The sequence below is a fragment of the Solanum dulcamara genome, chromosome 6, assembly GCF_947179165.1.
Source record: "Solanum dulcamara chromosome 6, daSolDulc1.2, whole genome shotgun sequence".
In the NCBI taxonomy this organism is placed as follows: Eukaryota; Viridiplantae; Streptophyta; class Magnoliopsida; order Solanales; family Solanaceae; genus Solanum; species Solanum dulcamara.
In genome coordinates this window covers 49,660,705-49,683,217 of record NC_077242.1, presented here as the reverse complement: position 1 = coordinate 49,683,217, position 22,513 = coordinate 49,660,705, and the positions used below count along the sequence as shown (strand labels likewise).

Sequence of the window (22,513 nt, the reverse complement as noted above, 5' to 3'; positions counted from 1 at the left end):
TGAGTCACCTATAACCAATTATTCTTGTATATTCATATCAACAGCCATTCTGAGTCCAAGAATGCAATCCTCATATTCCGCCATATTGTTAGTACATAAAAACTTGAATTTTGCTGAGATTGGATAATGTTGACATAATTCTAAGACTAGCACTGCCCCAACACCGACTCCTTTAGAATTTGAAACACTATCAAACAACATCCTCCACCCAAGATATTCTTCTAAAATATCCTCCCCAATAAATAATACCACTTCATCAGGGAAGTAAGTTTTAAGAGGTTTGTACTCTTTATCCACAGGGTTTTCAGCAAGATGATCAGTAAGCGCTTGTCCTTTGATGGCCTTTTGAGTGACATAAATAATATCGAATTCACTTAGCAAAATTTTCTATTTTTTTGCCAACTTCCTAGTTGACATAGGCTTCTGAAATATATATTTGAGTGGATCCATCCTTGAGATGAGAAAAGTGGTATGCGCACATAAGTAATGTTTGAACTTTTGTGCAACCCAATTCCAGGCACAACAAGTGCGTTCCAATAAAGTATAGCGGGCTTCGTAAGATGTGAATTTCTTACTCAAGTAGTATATAGCATGTTCTTTCTTCCCAGTTTCATTATGTTGTTCCAACACACATCTTAATACATTTTTTGATACGGATAAAAATAATAGCAATGTCTTCCCAATTCTGGAGGCACCAAGACAGGAAGACTAGACAAGTACTCCTTGATTTTGTCAAAAGTTTGCTGACAATCTTCAGTCAATTTGATAGCAACATCTTTTTTCAACAACTTAAAGATTGGTTCACAAATTATCGTCGACTGTGCAATGAATCGACTAATGTATTTTAGTCGACCAAGAAAAATCATTACATCCTTTCGACTTTTTGGAGGAGGCAAGTCTTGAATAGACCTTATCTTTGAAGGATCCAATTTTATTCCCTTCTTATTCACAATGGAATGCAATAATTTTCCAGCAATGACACCAAATGCACACTTTGCTGGATTTAATTTCAAATTATATAGCCTTAACCTATCAAAGAATTTCTTCAAATTTGTGATGTGATTTGAGCCCTTTTGTGACTTGATAATGACATCATCCACATAGACTTCAATCTCTTTATGGAAATGTCATGAAAAATGGTAGTCATAGCTCTCATGTATGTTGCCCCTGCATTCTTGAGTCCAAAAGGCATTACCCGATAACAATATACTCCCTAAGGTTTGATGAATGCCGAAATTTCTCAGTGTTTTCTTCATCCATTAGAATCTGATGGTAGCCTGCAAAGCAATCAAAAAATAACTGCAACTCATGTTTTTCACAATTATCAATAAGTATGTGAATATTCAGGGAGAGAGAAATTATCTTTTGAGCTGGCCTTGTTGAGATCTCGATAATCTACACATACTCTGATTTTTCCATCTTTCTTTGGCACTGGCATTATATTAGCTAACCATGTAGGATATTTTGTGACTCGGATGATGTTGACATTGAATTGCTTGGAAACTTCTTCCTTAACTTTTAAATTCAAATCAGGCTTGATCTATCTTGGCTTTTGCTTGACTGGGGCAAGATGGATCAGTCGACAACTTATGTGAGATAATGTATGTGCTTAGACCTGGCACATTATTATAAGACCATGCAAATACATCCATATATGGAAATGTCATGAAAAATGGTAGTCATAGCTCTCATGTATGTTGCCCCTGCATTCTTGAGTCCAAAATGGTAGTCAATCTCTTTATGGAAATGTCATGAAAAATGGTAGTCATAGCTCTCATGTATGTTGCCCCTGCATTCTTCAGTCCAAAAGGCATTACCCGATAACAATATACTCCCTAAGGTTTGATGAATGCCGATTTCTCAGCATCTTCTTCATCCATTAGAATCTGATGGTAGCCTGCAAAGCAATCAAAAAATAACTGCAACTCATGTTTTGCACAATTATCAATAAGTATGTGAATGTTCAGGGAGAGAGAAATTATCTTTTGCGCTGGCCTTGTTGAGATCTCGATAATCTACACATACTCTAATTTTTCCATCTTTCTTTGGCACTGGCATTATATTAGCTAACCATGTAGGATATTTTGTGACTCGGATGATGTTGACATTGAATTGCTTGGAAACTTCTTCCTTAACTTTTAAACTCAAATCAGGCTTGATCTATCTTGGCTTTTGCTTGACTGGGGCAAGATGGATCAGTCGACAACTTATGTGAGATAATGTATGGGCTTAGACCTGGCACATCATCATAAGACCATGCAAATACATCCATATATTACCTCAAAAGATCAATAAGTTTCTTTCTTTGAGACGGAGTCAAATGGATGATAATTCTTATTTCTTTCACTAGTTTTGAATCTTCCAAATTTACCTCAGTTTCATCCAAATTTGGCTTTCCTTTATTCTCAAAATGTTCAAAATCTTGAGTTAACTCTTTAGGCTACTCATCTTTTTCATATTCCACAAATAATTATACGGTACTTGGAATTTGTTTGCTTGTTTCATTACATGTTACATTCTTGGTATTGGCAGATTTATTAGTTTGCTTGCTAAAAGGGAGGAAGAAATAAAATAAATTAATAATTAAGGAGAAAATTTTGAAATTTAAGGCAAAAAACATAGTTTAGATAGGGAATTTAAGCTTTAAGGTGGAGGCAAAACATATTAAGTTCATAAACATGATTCAGGCCTCAATTTTGAATCACGTTATTTTTTTAATTCTAATACAATCTTCTACCAAGATTTTTGGAGAAACGAGGATGGGTTATAAGTCCAATTGTTCAAAGCATCCCCAGGATCATCATCCTATATAGTCAGGATCTCATCACAATCCTAAATCATATTGCATTCCACTTCTTCAATAAACAGATTTTTGAGTCCTTCCACGAGGTTGTGTTCAGCGGCTTTCTTTGATTCCTTTGTAAAACATGCCTTGGAAAATGACTTATTCAAGAGTGGGATGGGCTGTGGAAATGGAATGTCACTTTTCCTTTTGAGATCGGCCAATGAGACTTCTTCAAGAGTAGGCTCGTATCTTAAACCAAAAGTGTACTTTTGGCCAGGAAACTGAATTGGTTCCACTATTCCACCAAATTCACTCCAAGACCTCGACCGAGCATGAAAGCTTTCTTTAATATTTCCCAAGCCACCATTATAGTCACTCGTGACAATTTTACCCTTCCAACTTAATTGACACACATAATCTCTTTAGCATGCAATATAGACTCATTCAGTTCTTCCATACTTTCAACAACAGGGATTGAATTATCAAGATACATCGTATTACTACCTTGTCCATGAACAACAATTTCATAATGATTCCAAACAAATTTCAAATTTGGGTGCAGAGTAGAAGGGACCGCACCATCCATATGGATCCATGGCCTCCCAAGAAATAAATTGTAACTAGCAGATGTGTCCAGTACTTGAAATTCTACTACAAACTCCTTAGATCCAATTTGCAATGGCAAATCAATTTCGCAAATAACTCTCCTTTGTGTCCCATCAAAACCTCTAACCCTTACATGACTTTCACGAATTTTCCCAATATCAATTTCCAAAGCTCGAAGGATAATGAAAGGACATATGTTAACGGCTGAGCCATTATCAATTAGAACTCTAGAAATAAACTTGTCCCTACACCTGACAGTAATGTTCAATGCTTTGTGATGCTCCAACCTTCAAGTATCAATTCATCTTCATAAAAAAAGATTTTGTTAGCTTCCAAAACTTGCCCTACCATAGCTGAAAAATTCTCTCTTGTGATCTCGGCCAGAACATAATCTTCACTTAGGAATTTCACCAAAGCGCTCCTATGAGTTGCAGAATTCATCAGTAATAAAATTAAGGAAATTTTGGCTGGAGTCTTCTTCAACTGTTCAACAACTGAATATTCCTTCGTTGGCATTTTCCTCTAGAAATCCTCTATTTCAGTCTCTTTGACAACCCTTTTTTGGTTACTCTCCTTATTTTTTCCTACTCGTGAAACCTCTTCAGGAGTATAACATCGCCCAGATCTTATCATTCCCATAGAAGCAGTTTATACAACTATTTTTCCTTTTTGTCTATCCCTTCTGTCAGTCGGGTAACTCTGAGAAACTGCTTTGGTGTCAAAAGAAGTTGATTGGGCAACCAAAACTGTGATCTTAGGCTTGGGAACCAAAACTTCCACTTCAATAGGAACTCATGTCTAGACTGTGATAATGGGAGTGATAAAGGATGATGTTATGACATTTTTCTCTTCTTTGACTGGCATAATGGTCCCTTCAAAATTGCATTCTTCATCATGGTGATCTTGTTCAATTTCCCATTGTTTGGCAGAGGATTGTTATTTACATTAGGGACATCATCTTTTAGTTGAATGACTCCTTCTTTGATCAATGCCTCAATCTTATTCTTGAGAGTAAGACAATTTTCAGTGTTATGTGAAGCAGCTCCAGAGTGATAATCGCAATGCTTAGTCTCATCATACCATCCGAGAAGGGGATTGGGAATTTTTCCTTAGATTGGTTAGAGTACCCCTGCAGTTCTCAATCTTTCATATAGTTAGGATAAGGGTTCGGCCAAAGGTGTATAGGTTTTGGGTGGTCTTCTTTCAAAGTTTGGGCAGGGTCTGGTTGGATTTGATTGGTGATTTTTTGATTGATAATGGGATTGAGATAGGTATCTAGGATGTTATTATGAGGGATTTTGATAGATAGGTGCTCTAGGTAGATAATATATTGGCTGAGTGGTGTAAACTAGGTAAGGGGCGGCATAAGGCTGCTAATATGGCTGAGGAACTTGGGTATACTAAATATAGTATGAAGGTTGGGGTAATGGGTTTTGGTATGTTAACATTTGATTTGACCTACGTTCTTGGATGGTCATGACAGCGTACACTCCATCTTTGTTCTTCTTAAGGGCTCCTCTAATTGAATCTGACTGAATTGCCTTACTTGTTGCTTGCAAGGCTGCCAAATTAGTGATTCTCCTAGTTTTAATACCTTTTTCAATGAATTCTCCCATACTTACAACTTCAAAGAACTTTTTTCCTACAACACTTATCATCTTTTCATATTACTTTGCATCCTTTTGAGATTGTATAAAAAGAGAGGTCATCTCACTTTCCATCATGGGAGGTTGAATTTTTACGGCATCTGCTCTCCACCTCATGACATACTCCCTAAAAGACTCCGTTGACTTCTTTTCTAATTTCATTAAATTGAACCTATCTGATATAGCCTCAGTGTTGAACTTGAACCTATCCATGAAATCCTGTGCCATGGCACTCCAACTATGTCATTTCTTTGGATCCTAACTTGTGTACCAATCTAGGGCTTCTCTTGTTAAACTCCTTATAAATAACTTCATTCTAATGGCCTCATCTTTCCCCACTCCGACTAGCTTGTCACAATATGATCTTAAATAAGCTCGAGGATTTCCCTTCCTATCAAACACATCTAAATTTAGTACCTTATATCCCGCAGCAATTTGACATCAAGATGAACACATAAATTATCATACTCAAGCCCTTCACACTCCTTGTGAACTTGGATACTTTTGAATGATTTCTTCAAATTACGAATCTCTCTAGCTAAACTTTCATCTATTTTTGATTTGGCCTTTCTCTCCATCTCCTCATATAGATCGACTTCTGGCATGATTGGCATTAGAGTAACAAAACATTAAGCTTCTGCTACATTTACTTATGGCACATATTGTGTGTTAGGAATTGCAGTGTGTATCACCGGTATGTGTTGGATTGCTTGGTATTTTTGGGTGAGCGAGTTGGTTTGGGTGAATGGGGTATTTTAGGTAAGTGGCATAGTTTCGGTGAGTGGAATTTGGGTAAGTGTTGTAGTTTGGAGGACTAGAGTTTGGGAAATATATGGCGTAGTGGAAGGTAGTAGATTGGTTTGTTATGAGTTGATACTTGTGAAAGTGACTTGTGGTTGGTTGACAGGTTGTTTGGGAGCAATCAAATTGGTTTTGAGAAGGGAAGGATTTGGAGGGAAGTCTTGAGGTGAGAGAGAGTCGACAAGTGGAATAGTTTCATTTGTCCTATATTCAGGAAGTGGTTTATTTAGGCTGATGGAAAAATTAGTAATATTTCATAGTTGATCGATTTTGCTTTGCATATTGGCCATTTGTTGCATCAGGTTAGCAATATGTTCATCATAAGGGATTGGGTCCCTTCTTTCTGAAGTCTCAGGTTTGTCTCTTGGGATAGTGACAAGTTCCAATCCACTTTTATCGAATGCACTTGATTCAGTCATATAGATGGATGATGAGCTTTTGTCTAGTGTAGTATGGATGATCCGCCAGTTCACAGTCAACACAAATCAACCTTTGGAGAAATAAATCAAAAGGAAAAAGAATATTTGTAAAACAAGAGAGAAAAATATTAGTATAAAGCGAATAATCGTTGCTTCAATCAATCAATTAGTCAAATAGTGTTGAGAAAGAAGAAAGCATGTATCACATAGAAAATAAATTACTTAGTAAGAAGAGAAATCATTAATACAAATGTGTCATAATATGCACGGGACCTTTTTTATGCCAGAGGTGGGACTAAATGCCAAATAAACAAGATTATGATAGGTTGATCCGAGCCATTAAATTGAGACAACTCGAGTTTGAAAGACAACAATAAGTAGCAAGAGAATAGTATAACAACAAAAATACATGAAAAGATAACATAAAAATTCTAAGACTTGGCCTAGTTTCTGCTCTTAATCAAAATGGTGGAGTGGATGAGGATGGTACTCCAATACTGTTAGGCCCTAGTCTTGCATTATCCAGAATCTACATTATATTCGCATTTAAGCCCATATCTCTGGTGTAACTACTTTGGTTCGAAGATGGCAGTGCCGTATCAAAATTGTTGTCCTAATATTCTCAAAACCGTGCTCACCTTTCAGGCTTATGCTATTGCGATCCTTTCAAAGCCATGCCTGATATTCTGGAACTCTTCTTGCTGGTCCATCTCCTACCTCCAATGTGATAACATTATCCCATTCCTGAAGAATCTCATCAGCTCTAGGGACTTTAAAGTTTGATTTGAAGGAAATTTTAGAAGATTTCATATTTGCTCATAGAGGAATCATTTGTGCTTGACCGAACTATTGAAGCACACGTATAGGGGCATATGACTGGAGGCCTTCCAATCCAATGAGCTCGATGTAATAAAACCCTCTACATCTTATGTAGGCAATAGGACATGAGAGTAGTGGATATTTCCATTGAATTTGGTCACTAGTGCAGGAGATCAAGAACTCGTACCAATCATTAGTACCAACTGGGGACAGAAACCTTTTCATCCTATCATAAAAATTGTTAATATGATTTGTATTACTAAAGCATATGCCTACCATGTCATCACGTTTGTAAAAATGTTCTATCGCACATATTTGCAAAAGAAGATTACAACCTTCAAAGAAGCTTGTTTCTCCTCTTTTACACTTTCCGAGGGCTCGAAGTATTTCAGCCAAAATCATAGGAATCAAGGTGATTTTCTTTCCATCAACTCCTTTGAAAAGTGCTTTATCCACATAGCATTTACAAGTGCTAATCTTCCCATGTTCTCGTGGGAATACCAAGGTTCCTAGTAAAGCCACAACAAATGCAATACGATGGTTTACTTGCCAATGGTTAGAGGTGCAAGAGAATTCTTTTCTGAATAACTTGTAACTTTTCGAGCATCCATACCTCTCATATAAGTAATCCAGGGAACCCCAATTATTTTGTATCACCCGAGTTCCCTGGTGTTTTTCAATCCTAAGTATCAAGGAATTTTCTTCCCTGACTGGCTGTGTGGAATAATCTGACCTCTTCCTCGATACTTCAAACTAGTAAAATAATGGATTTCCTCCAATGTGATTATTAGCTCAAAGTCCTTGAATGTGAACAAAACACGATCTGGATCCGAAAATGAAAGTAACGCTCTAACCACATGCTAATCCGGAGAGATCTTGAATAGTATAGTGAGGAAACCCAATTTTTTCATAATTGCTGATTTCTCAATAAGGCTAAAATTTTCCCACCATTTCTCCAATTTGTACAGAATACCCTCGGCCATCCTAATGTTAGGCACTTGGGGAATTGAATCCATCCTACAATACAAATTAATAAAATGAGGACACATTTTCCAAACTCATCATGTCAAAATTGGCTTGGATCCGTCTATCATTATCACATTCTACAATATATGCTTATTGGTCATTGGGTCGCGTCGACATATGAGTGGTTTTTCTAAATTTGGAATTGACACAATGGGTCAACCCACCTAAGATATATGCATGCATGACTTAGATTGAAGGGAAGAACAAATCTATCTTATGTTTTTCTAAGATTTGACTCATTAGATAAAAAGTTCCCGAGCGGACAACTCGAGTGAGAAGGCTACGTGGCCACACGGAATAAAGATTCGGACACCCCGCGCATACGCCATCTCTCCTAAATTTTGGGATTTTTGAAAAAAATTATGGGTGCGCAAAACACACCTCACGTGGACGTGTGATAGTGTCAATTTTCCAGAATTGGAGGAAGAATGACCGAAATGACAGTTTATAAAGCAGTAACAAATATACAATCACATAAAGTAATAAAATTACAAACATACAATTGATATCGAGCAACAGCAAATAAATAATCACATAGATAAAACATCCAACAATTAAAGTAAAATATACAAAGATAAAAAAACTCTAATCAATAGCCTAAGTCTGTTATGGTTTAGAATCTAAAATAACGCTCCAGTGGCGTCTTCAAGCTATTATACCCCATTTTAACTCGAGGTCGAACGGTGTATAATATATTGGTGATTCCTAAATTATTTAACTTAAGGAGTTGCCACCTAATTTTATTTTATTTTTTTTTTTAAAAAAGTAAATTAGGATACCTAAGTAATTAACTAATGTAATGCTAAAAATAAACCCCAATTAGTGGTCTACTTAACTTATATTATTCTAGGTAAGGGTTCTAGTTATTTTAAAGGGAAGGGGTTAAGCATCCTTTAAGATTTGTTAAAAACGATTACTGGCCAAACTTAGGTCGATTAAAATATAAGACATTATTAAAACATTATGTGAGTGTAAATGTAACTTACAAAACACACAGTATAAGTGTTTCGGGAGAAATAACGGAGAACAAAATATTTTAGGCTTCAAAATTTTCTTAGGTGGATATATAGTATTTATAAAAATGTCTATAATTAAAATTAGTGAAAGCAACAGATTGGACAACTAAATGCAAAATCTTTTTTTTTCATTATTTGTCATAAGTTTGAGATAAAAAAAAATAAAGTTGCAAGTTCAACTATTTTCTCTTAGTATTGAACTAAAATTAAATCAACCATTTTTTTTGAAAGCCTAAACATGTACTAAAAATATGATTTGTTTGCATATTATAACTAAAGTATTTGATGTACTAATACTTAAATAAGATAAAAATAAATTTGACTTATTTAAAACATGCTTATTTAAATATAAGATAAATAATAAGGCATTGAAAAAATCTCTCTTTTTGTTTCAAGGTTAAAGGAAATATTTGAAAAATCTTATTTTCAGCTACTACATCACATATTTAACTAAACAAGGTGTTCTGTGATTAATTAACATTTTACTACTAGCTCTAAATTACTAATGGGTCCAAACATTATCCTAAGTTCATGAAATAAATCCAAACAAACCAATAAATCAAAGATCATAAAGCAATTAGGCAAAATAAGGAAAGAAAGGAAAAGGGATGTCATAGGCACCCCCAAACACATCGCTTGCTTTTCTCGCTATCAGGTGTGACTTAAGAATATAAAGTGATAACTCCTTGGTCAGATGAGAGGTTGCATCGAGTCTCATTTTGAGACTTCATATGTGAGAGTCTAGCCTTAAGACTCCAAATTTATTTGGGCCGAATACATATGCAAAACGAAGATCAGATAAGAATTAGAAAGGAGATATAATTCTCAATAATGGATGAGAATGAGATATATATATATATATATATATATATATAAAACAATAAAGAGATCACCTTTTAATTTTTGTGCAGAAAACAAAAGACTTTCAGAGAATTTCATGCAGTCTTCAAACACAAGAAAAGTAAACATGCTACCAAGTATAATATTTGAAACAAACTAATCTTGAAATCACCTTCGAAAACATCCTACAATAGTGTTCCTATTTCTCATTTATAAGCAGACAAATACATTTTTCATTCCTCTTTAATATCAATATTTTTATTAATGAGAAAAGAGTCATTAGACACCACATAGCATGCAATTATTGGGAATAATTAATTTTCCAGTAAAATCCAACAGACATGGTTTCCAAATAGGAGCAAAAATAATATTCTAACATATTCTCAACTTTCTCAAATTTTGAGTTATAGTTTTATCTATTCCTTTTAACAAAGTAGACCCTTCATCTGTTATCTTAGATATACAAGGATAAAAAGTCTTAGTTCATTACTTTATCAAGTAGCTCGACAAAACAAAATATTATTTATGAGACACACAATTGAGGATTTTTATAATCTAATTACATTTTTGAACATATTAGGTAGGATATAAAATGGAAGTTTAGAATAAAACTTCTTAAGAATATTGCAGGTTAACATTAAAATAAGGTTCAATCATACTAGAATATAGATATTTAGAACACGTGTAAATACTTTTATTCATTTTAGGATCAACTAGTTGATTAAAACATATGTAAAGATGTATTTCTCCAAAGAAAGGAAGAATTTATATTAATTCTAAAAAATGTACAGATTCATATGTGTAAAAAAAAAAGTAATGAGGATTCTAACAAAATGCATATCCCCACAGATAATGGTCTCTACATTCAAATAACAGAAAAATCATCACATAATTTCACAAAGATCTTTCTTATACACAATAACTTCAAATATTTCAAATGATATCGAGAATAAACAAACATGTGTCTTTCATGGCATCTCACCAAACACGCAAATACTGCCAAGCAAGATTGACTTTTTCATGATATACCAAAATATAAACACCTTCTATAATCTAAAAAAATAAATAAAAAAATGAAGTATACTGGCCTATTGTGGTGCAGTGAACGGAGAAATTGTCGGCTCAGAATCTACCTTCGTTCTTCAAGTAGAGTCAAGGGCAATAGAGAAAAAATTCAAAAATTCTTTGCATCAAATATTCCACATCGAGTCAAAAATTCTTTGTATCAAATATTCCACACCGAGTGTAAGGATATTTGTGAGTATTAAAGCTTGTCTCCGATTTTTTCCGCCTGCCTCCTCCTTTAGAGGAGAACATCACTAGTTTAAAGAGATGAGGGTCGGATGAAATGAAATCAAATAATGCGGAATGGGCGGAGGAATAAAATAATGCGGACGAATAAAATAATGCGGAATGGGACGACTAATAATATATTGGGGAACGAATATTATTATTATTTTTATTATTTTCATTATTTTTTATTTTTTTTAATAGGAATGGGCGGATATATATATATATATATATATATGAAAAATTAGTGATGGCATTGTTGATGAATATAGTATTAATATAGGGATATGGGAAGGGCACGCGTAGGAGTAGATTAACATGTATTGTTGATGAATATAGTATTAATATAGGGATATGGGGAGGGAACGCGTAGGAGTAGATTAATATATATTGTTGATGAATATAGTATTAATATAATAGTAGTGTTGGGATATTGGGGGGGGGGGGGGGGCACGTGTAGGGGTTTTGAAAAAGGGAGATGGGAATATTGTATGTATTAAAGTTAGTAGTATGTGGTAGGGAATATAATAATGTATAGGGTGGCTAGGTGTATTAAAAAATAGTTATAAAACTGGCTACAAGGATTAAAAAGGAGTAAAAATAATGTATAATTTAAGATAAAATTAAGTAGTGAGGTTGGCTTAAATTTAAATAGGACAAATTAACACTAATTAGTTAACAAGTTTCTTAATTCTAAAAAAAATAAAATAATTAACCTAATTATAAACTAATTAATTCAAAAATAAAAGCTACTAATTTACGAAATAATTGAAAAGATAAAAAAAAAAACCTTTTTTAGATCAATTTTGAATATTCCTAAAAGGTAATGACTACATAACAAAAACTATATGTATTATCTTAAAACAATGAAGATGACAAAATTATTTTAAAAGAACTTACAAAAATATTTTGAGTTTTATAAAAGCTAATTATTTCAACTTATTTGAAATCGAAGAAGTCTAAAAAATAAGATGAATAAACATCAATTAATTAATGAATTTCTTAATTTTGACAAAGTAAAATAATTAAATTAAGTTAAAACTAATTAACTTGAAATAGAGTTTATTAATTAAGCCAAACTAATTAATAAAATATTTTAGTTAAAAAATAAAAAATCTTTCTGAGATGATTTTTGAATAACGATAAAAGTAATAATTATATACGTAAAAATATATATTATCGTTCAAGAATTTTTAAAAATATATTTCAATTTTTTTAATTTTTTTTATGGAGCTCAAAAATTGGGTGTCACATTGGTTGAATAATGATAGATATGATAAGGTTAATGCTTCTTCTTATCATAGTAGTGGTGTGCAATTCCATCTAAGGCAAGGTTATAAAGCTAAAGGAAGAGCAACATTAGGTTTTTCTATGAGGAATACTATCGCGACCCGATTTCTCAGGTCATGATGGCGCCTCCTATGACCCACCTGTAGGCATGTCGATCCATATCGCAGAATGATGAGTAATGGGATGTCAGGGTAGAAGACCAACCATACAACTAAAATCACAAATGAAATAACAAGAACATCACTGAACGGCAGAAGCTAAGCAAAATATATACAAATAAAAAGATCCCTCCCAGAACCTGAAAGTCACATCTACTAAGCGAAATATATACAAATAAAAAGATCTCTCCCAAAACCTGAAAGTCACATCTACAAAGCTACTACAAAAAGAGTCCAAGTCCCAAAAGTGAACTGCAGAAATAGGGCTATCTCAAAAATCAAAAGACAGGCAAAATATATGTATCAAGAGAGACGAGTATCTCCAGAAAGCTATACTCTCATCCTCGCCTCCGATCAAGAAAAAAGTTGGCTCGAATCAACGGCGATAGCTAGTACTTGGACCTGCATCATTAAAACAGATGCATAGAGTAGTATGAGTACTAAAAGAACACGTACCCATTTGGCATCATAGGTCAACTGAGTACGATAAGCAAAAGTAAACTGAAATGAGAGAAAATAACCACAACCAGACTCAAACTAAGAAGTAAATGTAGGTATGTAGACGACCGTACTAAGCACACAAAGTGAAAGAAACTAGCTAAATCTGCCAGACTACGCTCGTGCACAAGCCTAAGGTGACAACCTGAATGAACTCCCATAAGCCTGTTAGAGCAAGGATAGTTGAGGTAAGATGAACAGATCCGATAAAGTTTCAATAATGCCACCAATTTCCCAGACTTGAACCAAATCATCTCGAAAGCCTGAAACTTTAACCCAAAGCAGAGAATAGATAAGTACTTGAACAAAAGATTTATTAGAGAATCAGGAAGTCAATATGAGATGTAAAAGCAACTAAGAACTCGAACCCAGGTGATAGATAATCGTGGATTTGAACCATGTGTGAGAGAGACCATGAACTTGAACTGTGTGCCATAAGAATGCTATAGACTCAAGCCAAAACTCGCACTTTGAGAACTTGGCATAAAGCCATTGATCTCTCAAAGTTTGGAGCACTACTCTCAAATGCTACTCATGCTCATCCCAGCTCCGCGAGTATACCAGAATGTCATTGATGACGACTATGACAAATGAGTCCAAGTATGGCCTAAAATCCTGAGTACACAAGCCCATGAACATGGCAGGGGCATTAGTCAACCCAAAAGACATTGCAAGAACTCATAGTGGCTGTATCAAGTCCTAAATGCAGTCTTAAGGATGTCTGCTGCCCTAATCCTCAATTGTTGGTAGTCGGATCTCAAATCAATCTTAGAAAATACCACGACACTTAGAAGCTAGTCGAATAGCTTCATCAATGGGGTAATAGTTGTTCACCATTACCTTGTTCAACTGTTTGTAATCGATACACATCCTCATAGTACTATCCTTCTTCTTAACGAACAGGATTGGGCACCTCAAGGTGATACACTAAGACAAATGAATCCCTTATACAAGAGATCCTGAACTTGAAAACTGAGCTCCTTGAGCTCTGTGGGGCCATACAGTACAGTAGGATGGAAATAGTATGGGTACCCGGCTCTACATCAATGGCAAAGTCAATATCGTGATCCGAAGGAAGGCCAGGAGGATCGGTAGTAAACACATCTACAAACTCTTGGACTATAGGTACTGAGTCAATTGTAGGGCCCTCCCTACTCACATCTCTAACATAAGACAAGTATGCCAAACACCCGCTAGCCACTAACCTCCAAGCCTGAACAAAGGATATCACCCAAACTGATGTGTGACTATCAGAGCCCTGCCACACCACCGGTGAAATACTAGGCATGGCTAAGGTAACAGTCTTGGAATAGCAATCAAAGAAAGCATGGTGAGGGGATAACAAGTCCATGCGTAGATATGAAATCAATATCCTTCATGTCAAGGAAGATGAGATAAACCTTAGTATCTCTCCCCTGATAGTCACCACACAGAATCTAAAAACTTGATCCACTATTAAAGATTCACCTACCAGGGTTAAAACACGTAATATCTCAACTAAGGGCTCTGGACTCATACTCAGTCGAGGGGAAAAGTATACATATATATAAGAATAGGTGGAGCCTGGATCAAATAAAGAGGATGTTGGCTGATGACATTATAAAATTGTGACTGTAATCACATCGTTTGAGGGCTCAGCCTCTACCCTAGTTGAAGTTTCATAAAAGTGGATGGCTCCTCTACCCTGCTCATTGACCCTACCTCTTGCATTGCCTCCTTGGAGACCTTTCCATACACCCTGATGACCACCCCTATGGTAATAGTCGTAGCCTCTACCTTTAATTGGAGATGCTGCTGCTAGCAGGTCCAGCTACCTATGGAAAAGGTAAGGTAGGCCTACTGTGAGGGAACTCGTGGGAGCAATGATCTAACTCCCCACACTCATAGAATCCTTGTAACTGTCAGCTCTGGGCTGGAGGTCATCTTTCTTGGACAGATGAACCAGTGTGTGAACCACATTGGCCCTAACTCAGATCAGCACTAGAACCACCCTGATGGTGCTGGTCACTTTCTGATGTATAAAGGGAGGCCTGGAAGGGGTGGCTGGATTGGCCCAGCTGAAATCTCTGGGGAGATCTGTCATAGGACTCCCTAGGTCAAAAGTGGCACCTATCTTGGCTATCCTCTTTCCTAGCTCTCTGTTCACTGCCCTATTGAGTCTCATAACAGAGCTGCTCAAGCATGCGGGCATATATACCACATCCAAAAATGAGCGATCTACTGAGTCTCAATCCATAGCTGGAGCCTCAATCCTATGGTGAAATACCGAACTCTCTCCTCCTTAGTGGGTAAGATCATAGCGGCATGTCTAGAGAGCTCATGGAACAGGGACTTGTACTTTGATATGGTCATGGAGCCCTGGTCCAACAATGAATTCTTATCTCACAGCTGATCTCTGATGCTCCTGGGAATAAACTGGGCTAAAAAGGCCTCTGAAAACTCATAACACGACACTAATAGAGACCAAGATGGCATAGTCTCCAAATACGAAAACCAACACAATTAGGCGGGACCATCTAGCTGATAAGCAATGAAATCAGCTCCTCTCAACTCCACTAGACCCAAAGTCTATAGCCACTCCCGACAAGTAAGTAGGAACTCATGGTCATCCTCACCCATAGCCCCAAAAAACCTTAGTGGTAATAGTACAAGGAACACCCCAAGCATCTACTTCTCCCGAAGTGGCATGACGCCCTCCAAATCATTAGGCTGAGCGGTAGGTGCCCGTGGTTGTTGAAAAACTAGTGCCTCTGGGTAGGCTTGTCATGTGACACTGGAGTAGCTGAAGCTGGTGCCTACTACATACCCCTGATAGATGCTAGTATCTAAGTAAGCATGACCTAAAGGTCAAGAGTTGGAACTATTGCGGGCGGTGGCCAGACTGGTCCCGGCTCCATCGGCTAATGATGTACTAGAGCTACTGGTGGCTCCACCTCCGGATCTAGAGTTTTCTCTCTATCCTGAGATGGTGCTGCAACGCTAGTAGGTCCTCGAGGTCGACCTCTAACTCTAGCACGCATGCGAGCTATCCTTTAAAAGAGTTGAACAAGTGAGATTTCAAAAATATGACAAGACACATACTGCATGACAATGATGCAAAAGAGACATGTTACTAACGACATCCTATAGCCTCCCAAAGATAAGTCACAGATGTCTCTATACCAATCTGTAGTACTCTACTAGACGATATCTCTTTACAAGTGAGATCGGTGAACCTGGTTCTTTAATACACACTTTTCACAAGCTAATTATTCATGGCATGATGGCACCTACTCTGATCAACCACTAGGCAAGTTGACCCATATCTCAGAACGGTGAGTAATGAGATGTCAGGGTAGAAAACAAACCATTTAACTAAAAACACAAATGAAATTACAACAACATCACTAAACGGTAGAGGCTAAGTGAAATATATACAAATAAAAAGATCCCTCCCAGAACCTGGAAGTCACATGTATAAAGCTACAACAAAAAGAGTACAAGTCCCAAATGTGAAAAATAAAAACAGGGTTATCTCAAAGAGAAAAATATAAGTACAGACAGAGATGGGTATCTCTAGAATGCTCTTTGCTCACCCTAGCCACTGATCAAGACAACAACTGGCCTGAATCAACGCTGATAGCTAGTACTCAGACCTACATCAAGAAAATAGATGGAGAGTGTAGTATGAGTACCAAAATAATAGATACTTAATAGGCATCATAGGCCGACTAAGCAATATAAGAAAAATTAAACTAAAATATGAGAAAATTAACATATCCAGAGACAAAGGAAGAAGTAAATATAGGTATGTACACGAGTGTACACAACACACAAAGAGAGAAACTAGCTAAAATCTACCAGGCTCCCATAAACCCGAAAGGTATGCTCATACATAAGTCTAAGGTGACGACCTGAACGAACTTCCATAAGCCGTCAGGACAAAGGATAGTTGAGGTAAGATGAACGGATCCGATAAAGCTCCAATAATACCACTAATTTTCCGGATATGAATCGAACCATCCCAAAAGTATGAAACTTTAACAAAAAGATGAGAGTAGATAAGGACTTGAACTGAAGATTCATCAAAGAATTAGGAAGCTGATTCGAGATTTAAAAACAACCAAGGACTTGAACCCCGGTGATAGAGAATCATGGATTTGAACCATGAGTGAGAGAGACCACGGTCTTGAACCAGGTGATAGTAGCAAGGGAGTCGATCCAAAGAAAATAAGGAGTGATGGCCTTGAATCAAGGCTATGTAATGGCAATGGGCTTGAACCAAGGCTAATTGAGGAGCGAAAGACTTGAACCAAGGCTATGTCAAGGCACTGGACTTGAACCACGGCTTAGTGAGAAGCGACGGAATTGAACTGAGGCTATATAAAGGCGGTGGGCTCAAACCAAGGCTTAGTGAGGGGTGGAAGGCATGAATTGAGGCATTAATATAATGGCCAGGGCTTAAACCCTGCCTAGTAGAGTAAATTGGGGGCTTGAAGAATGAACAAAGGTGTATCGGCCAGAATCAAGATCAGCAGCTAACCGATCATCACGATGAGTAACCCTAAAATGAGCGCCATAATGAATCAGTCCAGCCGAACCAAACCTAAGTAGAACCATCAAAAAGACTTCCAAAACCAAGAATTAGGCTATACGGGACAGATAGAAGAATAGGAATTATGGAGGTAAGGTTCCCAAGTTCCTAGCTAAAGCTCAGACCATCAAACTCAAGTCTGCTATATCATTCTATAGGGAGCTAAGCTATCCGAAATGATGTCGGAGAAGTTCTAAGGCCTAACCGCACAAAAATTGCGCAAGTCTAAGGCAACACTAGTCTAAGCCTAGACTAAGGCCAAACATGCTTCCAAATATATATATATATATATATATATATATATATATAACCTAGAGGAACAACACACCCTACAAAGTAAGGATAACCACAACAATAGGAGTCATGCTTTAGTAGTCCGACAATTTCCCAAAAATAACACCTAGGCATGAAATCTATGAATTCAGCATGCTCGATGCTCAAACCCCTTCAAGCTTATACAAATCAGATTAAAAAAGGCTAAATATGCTCAATCTAAATAGGGAAAATTATAGCCTACCTGTATGCCGACCACGTGCATTCCAACTCACAAAACTAGAGTTTTTCCTTTCTAAATGGCCTTCTAACGCTGCCACACTATCAATAATAGAATCACAATATTAAGCGATCGTTATGACACCAAAATAGGTGAATTAGGAGACAAACTAATTTTGGAGTCAAAAATCGGGTATTATGGGACTCGCTCCCTAACTCATAGAATTGACTCAAAAAATAGGCTCCAATTACTACTCCTAGCTCATATTCCAAAAAGTAACACAATTCATTCACCAAAACATACCCAAAACAAACATGCAGCGCAATCAACTTCATATCCTAAGAACTCTAGAAACACAGAGAAAAAGGAAAATTTACCACAAAGGAAGCCCCAAATCTTAATTCTGATCACACCACTAGAATCCCCTCAAAACACCATGCAAGTTAGCCTTTTGAAATGCCCAAGCCCCCAAGAATTGAAGGATAAATCGTAATTTAAAGTTCTCAGAATAATGCTTAAAGTTGGACTTAACGGGCCTCAGATGTCGCAAAAGAGGCGGGCATCGCTTTAGTGACCATCTCAAAGAGGCGGGCATCGCTTTAGCGATACCAAGTCACTTAAGTGACCAGTTATTTTAGCGATAAGTTTATCTCTTAAGATACACCTGCCCAAGAGGGTTGGTCTCTTTAGCAACCTCCTGGCCACTTTAGTGGCTAGTAGTCACTTTAGTGATGACTCCATACCCTAGTGGTGTAAGAATGAACTTAGCATGTCAAATTCTCTGACGGGGAGCTTGGGATTTATTTTAGAGCATTGTACGAGCAAAGAAGATATGTTACCCTCACCAAATTTGACATTTCAGACTCAATGGCACAATCAAAATTTTCATATGAGGTTGTTACAATTGATAGTGGGTTCTATACCCAGTGTTATTTTGAGAGAATTTCTATTATGGCCCTCGAAATTAAATTGAAAACCTTAGAAAGCAAACGAAGGGTCGTTCCAAAGCAAACATGATATTTTGGAACTAACTGTACTATCAAAATTTCCATCCAAATGCGTTTCTCAAGAATATTGATCAAAGTTAACCCTAGGCCGAATTTCAAAGGCAATAGCTCTAAATAGCATCAAACTAGTACCGATTACCTCGATACTCATGCCGGCCATTCTACGAGCCTAATGTGGCCATTTTGAAGCTGATGGAACTGTTAGAATTCCGATATGAGGGTATTTTCCTAAAGTTATGATCGAAGTCAACTTTTCAAGTTTTAAAATCTCCAATTAGGAAACAAGGCTAAAACTCTAACGAATAACTAAGCGACCGAACAGTCAGTGTCAGCAAGTTATAAATTACTTGAGGTCACTACAAGAACACTATAAACAATGAAATAAAAGATTTCTTTCTAAAATGACTTGGAGGGTCATTACAAATAGTTAGATGAGAGCATTTAGTCTATCTCCTGGTAGTGATGCATGATATTTTAGAGGCTAGAGAACATAAGAAGGAGGGAAATTCTTAGAAGAGTTGGTTACTTAGAGTCTTTGGAGTAGTTATAGTAATATGCTTGAATGTGGTGTTTATGTCATTTGGATAAATGATCAGTGCATTAGGTGTGTCTTGATTAGGACTCGAGGTTTGTTGAATATAGTGGTAAGTAGTAGTACTCTTGGGATGAAATTCCTTATAAAGGTATAGAACATGAATCTTATGGGTTAGATTAGTATAATTATCTTATGAGTAGCACTTTATATCTTAGAGTTACGCTTGAACACAGTAAGAGTATGCATTTATACTTAGGCTTCAATAGAGCTACAAATTTTAGTTAATAAAGTGTAGTATTCAATAAGAAAAGCGTAGTTGAGAAGACTTATCATGGTTAAAGGCTATCATACATATAGGTTAATGCATAGTAGCCTTATTGTTATATCATGCACGTAATTATCTTTCCTGAAGTTGTGAGAAATTTTAAGGAAAGCAATTGAAATTATAACCCTCCTGTCATTTCAGGTTGTGTGTCTATTCATGTGATAAGTGTTTTAGTTTTTCCATTGTACCAGTGCCTTGTATGATTTCCTAGCTTGGTCATCATTCGAGGAAGAATTATCCCAAGGAGGAGATATTATAGCACCCCATAGTATTCCAGCCTTGACCAAGTCTAAGAACCAAGAGAAAAGTTGAGAAAAGTACACTATCCAGTTCCCATTAAGTGGCACCTATGGTTCGAAGGAGGATCTATGGGGCATAGGTGGACATTAATAGGCCACCCAACACTCATAAAATTTCATAAACTTACGTACCATCCTACGAGCCTTGTTGATGATATATAAATGGGCCTACGAACCATAGGAAATAGTCCATAGACCCCACCTGTTAAAAGGCCCTCAAGGCTATTTCTACAAATTTCCAAGATGACCCGTCGAGTGGTCTATGATCTATAGAAAAGTATTGTAGGACCCATAGACACTTAACAAAAAATCCAGTGGTCTAGGATCCCTCCTACGACCTATAGTGATGACCTTTAGAATGATGCACGAGCCATATGAGTGGCCTATAGACTCCACCTTCAGAGGAGTTTCTCAACTCCTCGTATGAGTTAGCAGAATGGTTCGTAGAATGTCTACGACTTGTAGGAGTTGTTCATAGACCCATTTGCTGCTATTTCTAGATATTCCAAAATTGGACCTCATTCTCTACGAGAAGGACACTATGGTCCATAGGATCTCCAAGGGTTCATACGAAGGGGTTCGTAGATGGCCCAGTCACTTTTTAATAAAGGGTAAATTTTTCTTTTTCCACCCTTTCCCAATCCAATCCTTGACATTTAGGACTAATTTAAGTCCTTCATCAGTGTCATTTGACCATTCCCTTCTCATAATTGCTTCCAAGTCTTAGAGCGAAGTTTCAAGAGGAGAAAAGCTAGGGTTTCAAGAGCATTTGCCAAATTCTTTGAGTTTGGTCAAGAACAATGTTCTTCCAGGTATGTAATGTTATCAAAACATTAGAATAAGTTCTTCCTCATGCCCTACAGTTCATAAAGTCAAGTTGAGTTTTGAGTTCGAGTTCCAATTCTAATAAAGTAAATTCTTGCGTTATCTATATAAATTCCATTTAGTTATTGTATATATTTAAATATACGTTGATGATTTTCATGAGTTCAATTTTGAGATTTCAAATTCATGTCTGCATTCACATGAACCCTAGTTGATTTTTGCAATAAATATTTTTTGCACTGTTTTGAGTTAAAGAATTATTATTTTCAACATATAATTGATAAAGAGTTTGAGCACGAGTTAAGTTAAGTTTAAGAAGTCTCTTGATTCTTATTTTGAGAATGAGTTTTTTGAGTATAAATGAGTTGAGTTTTAATACACTTAAACATTTATTTTTGAGATTGAGTTGTGAAATTAAAGTACACTTTTAAATGCATTATTGAGTTGAGAAATTATAAATCTTCAAGAGAAGGCATGATGTTGAGTTGAAGGAGTCTTTTGATGTCTATTTTCAAGATGAGTTATAATAACTTTTTAATTTCATATTTTGATAAAGTGATTCATGTTTCAAAAGCATGATTGAGATAAGATGTTACCTATATTTAAGAGAAGAGACAATGATGAGAGAAGACGATGTAAATTGATGTAAAAGTTCAATGAGACTAGATGAGATGTATTTTGAGTGTTTCACTCACTTGATGTATATTTTTATGAGCATAATATTTTTTTTTGAGTAATATTGAGCACCAACTTGGGAAAGAGTTCAAATAACTCAATCCCCATAAACTACATAGCTAGTGTAGGATAGAATCATACCGTTCATTCAGGCGACTTCTCATTATCTCAAAAGAGGACATTTATTTGGATCTAGAGATGATGTGACGTCCCTTACCATGGAAAAGTATTGGAAGAATGTGGAAACGATATCGCATCATTGTATCATGACTAACTCATAAGTAATGGTTATCGGTTAGAAAAACTCCCTAAGAAGTAAAGTATTATTTTTTATAAACTGAGTTATATTTATTATTGCATATATTTTAAATCACTATTTCATTATATTGCATGATTTATTGAGTTGAGTTAATTTTTAGAGTTGAGTTTATTGAGTTCAGTTGAGTATGTTTGAGTAAGTTTCCTTTTCGCCATTTTACCCAATCGTATATTCCATGTACTGACGTCATTCGAACTGTATTATTTTATATTGTAGATACATGTATTAGAGATTATCAATAAGTGCACCATTGAGGATCTATCTTTCA

The 22,513-nt window shown here is 36.2% G+C and overlaps 1 protein-coding gene across 1 annotated transcript; it reads right to left on the bottom strand.

The window, feature by feature from the left end:
* Positions 1-18: 18 nt before the first annotated feature.
* LOC129892854 (uncharacterized) lies at positions 19-5,642 on the bottom strand. Its single transcript, XM_055968391.1, has 5 exons — positions 5,455-5,642; positions 3,245-3,678; positions 1,196-1,277; positions 696-1,029; positions 19-342 (listed from the first exon to the last, which is right to left on the bottom strand). The coding sequence occupies exons 1-5, from the start codon at positions 5,640-5,642 to the stop codon at positions 19-21; spliced, it is 1,362 nt and encodes a 453-aa protein (XP_055824366.1).
* Positions 5,643-22,513: the final 16,871 nt, after the last annotated feature.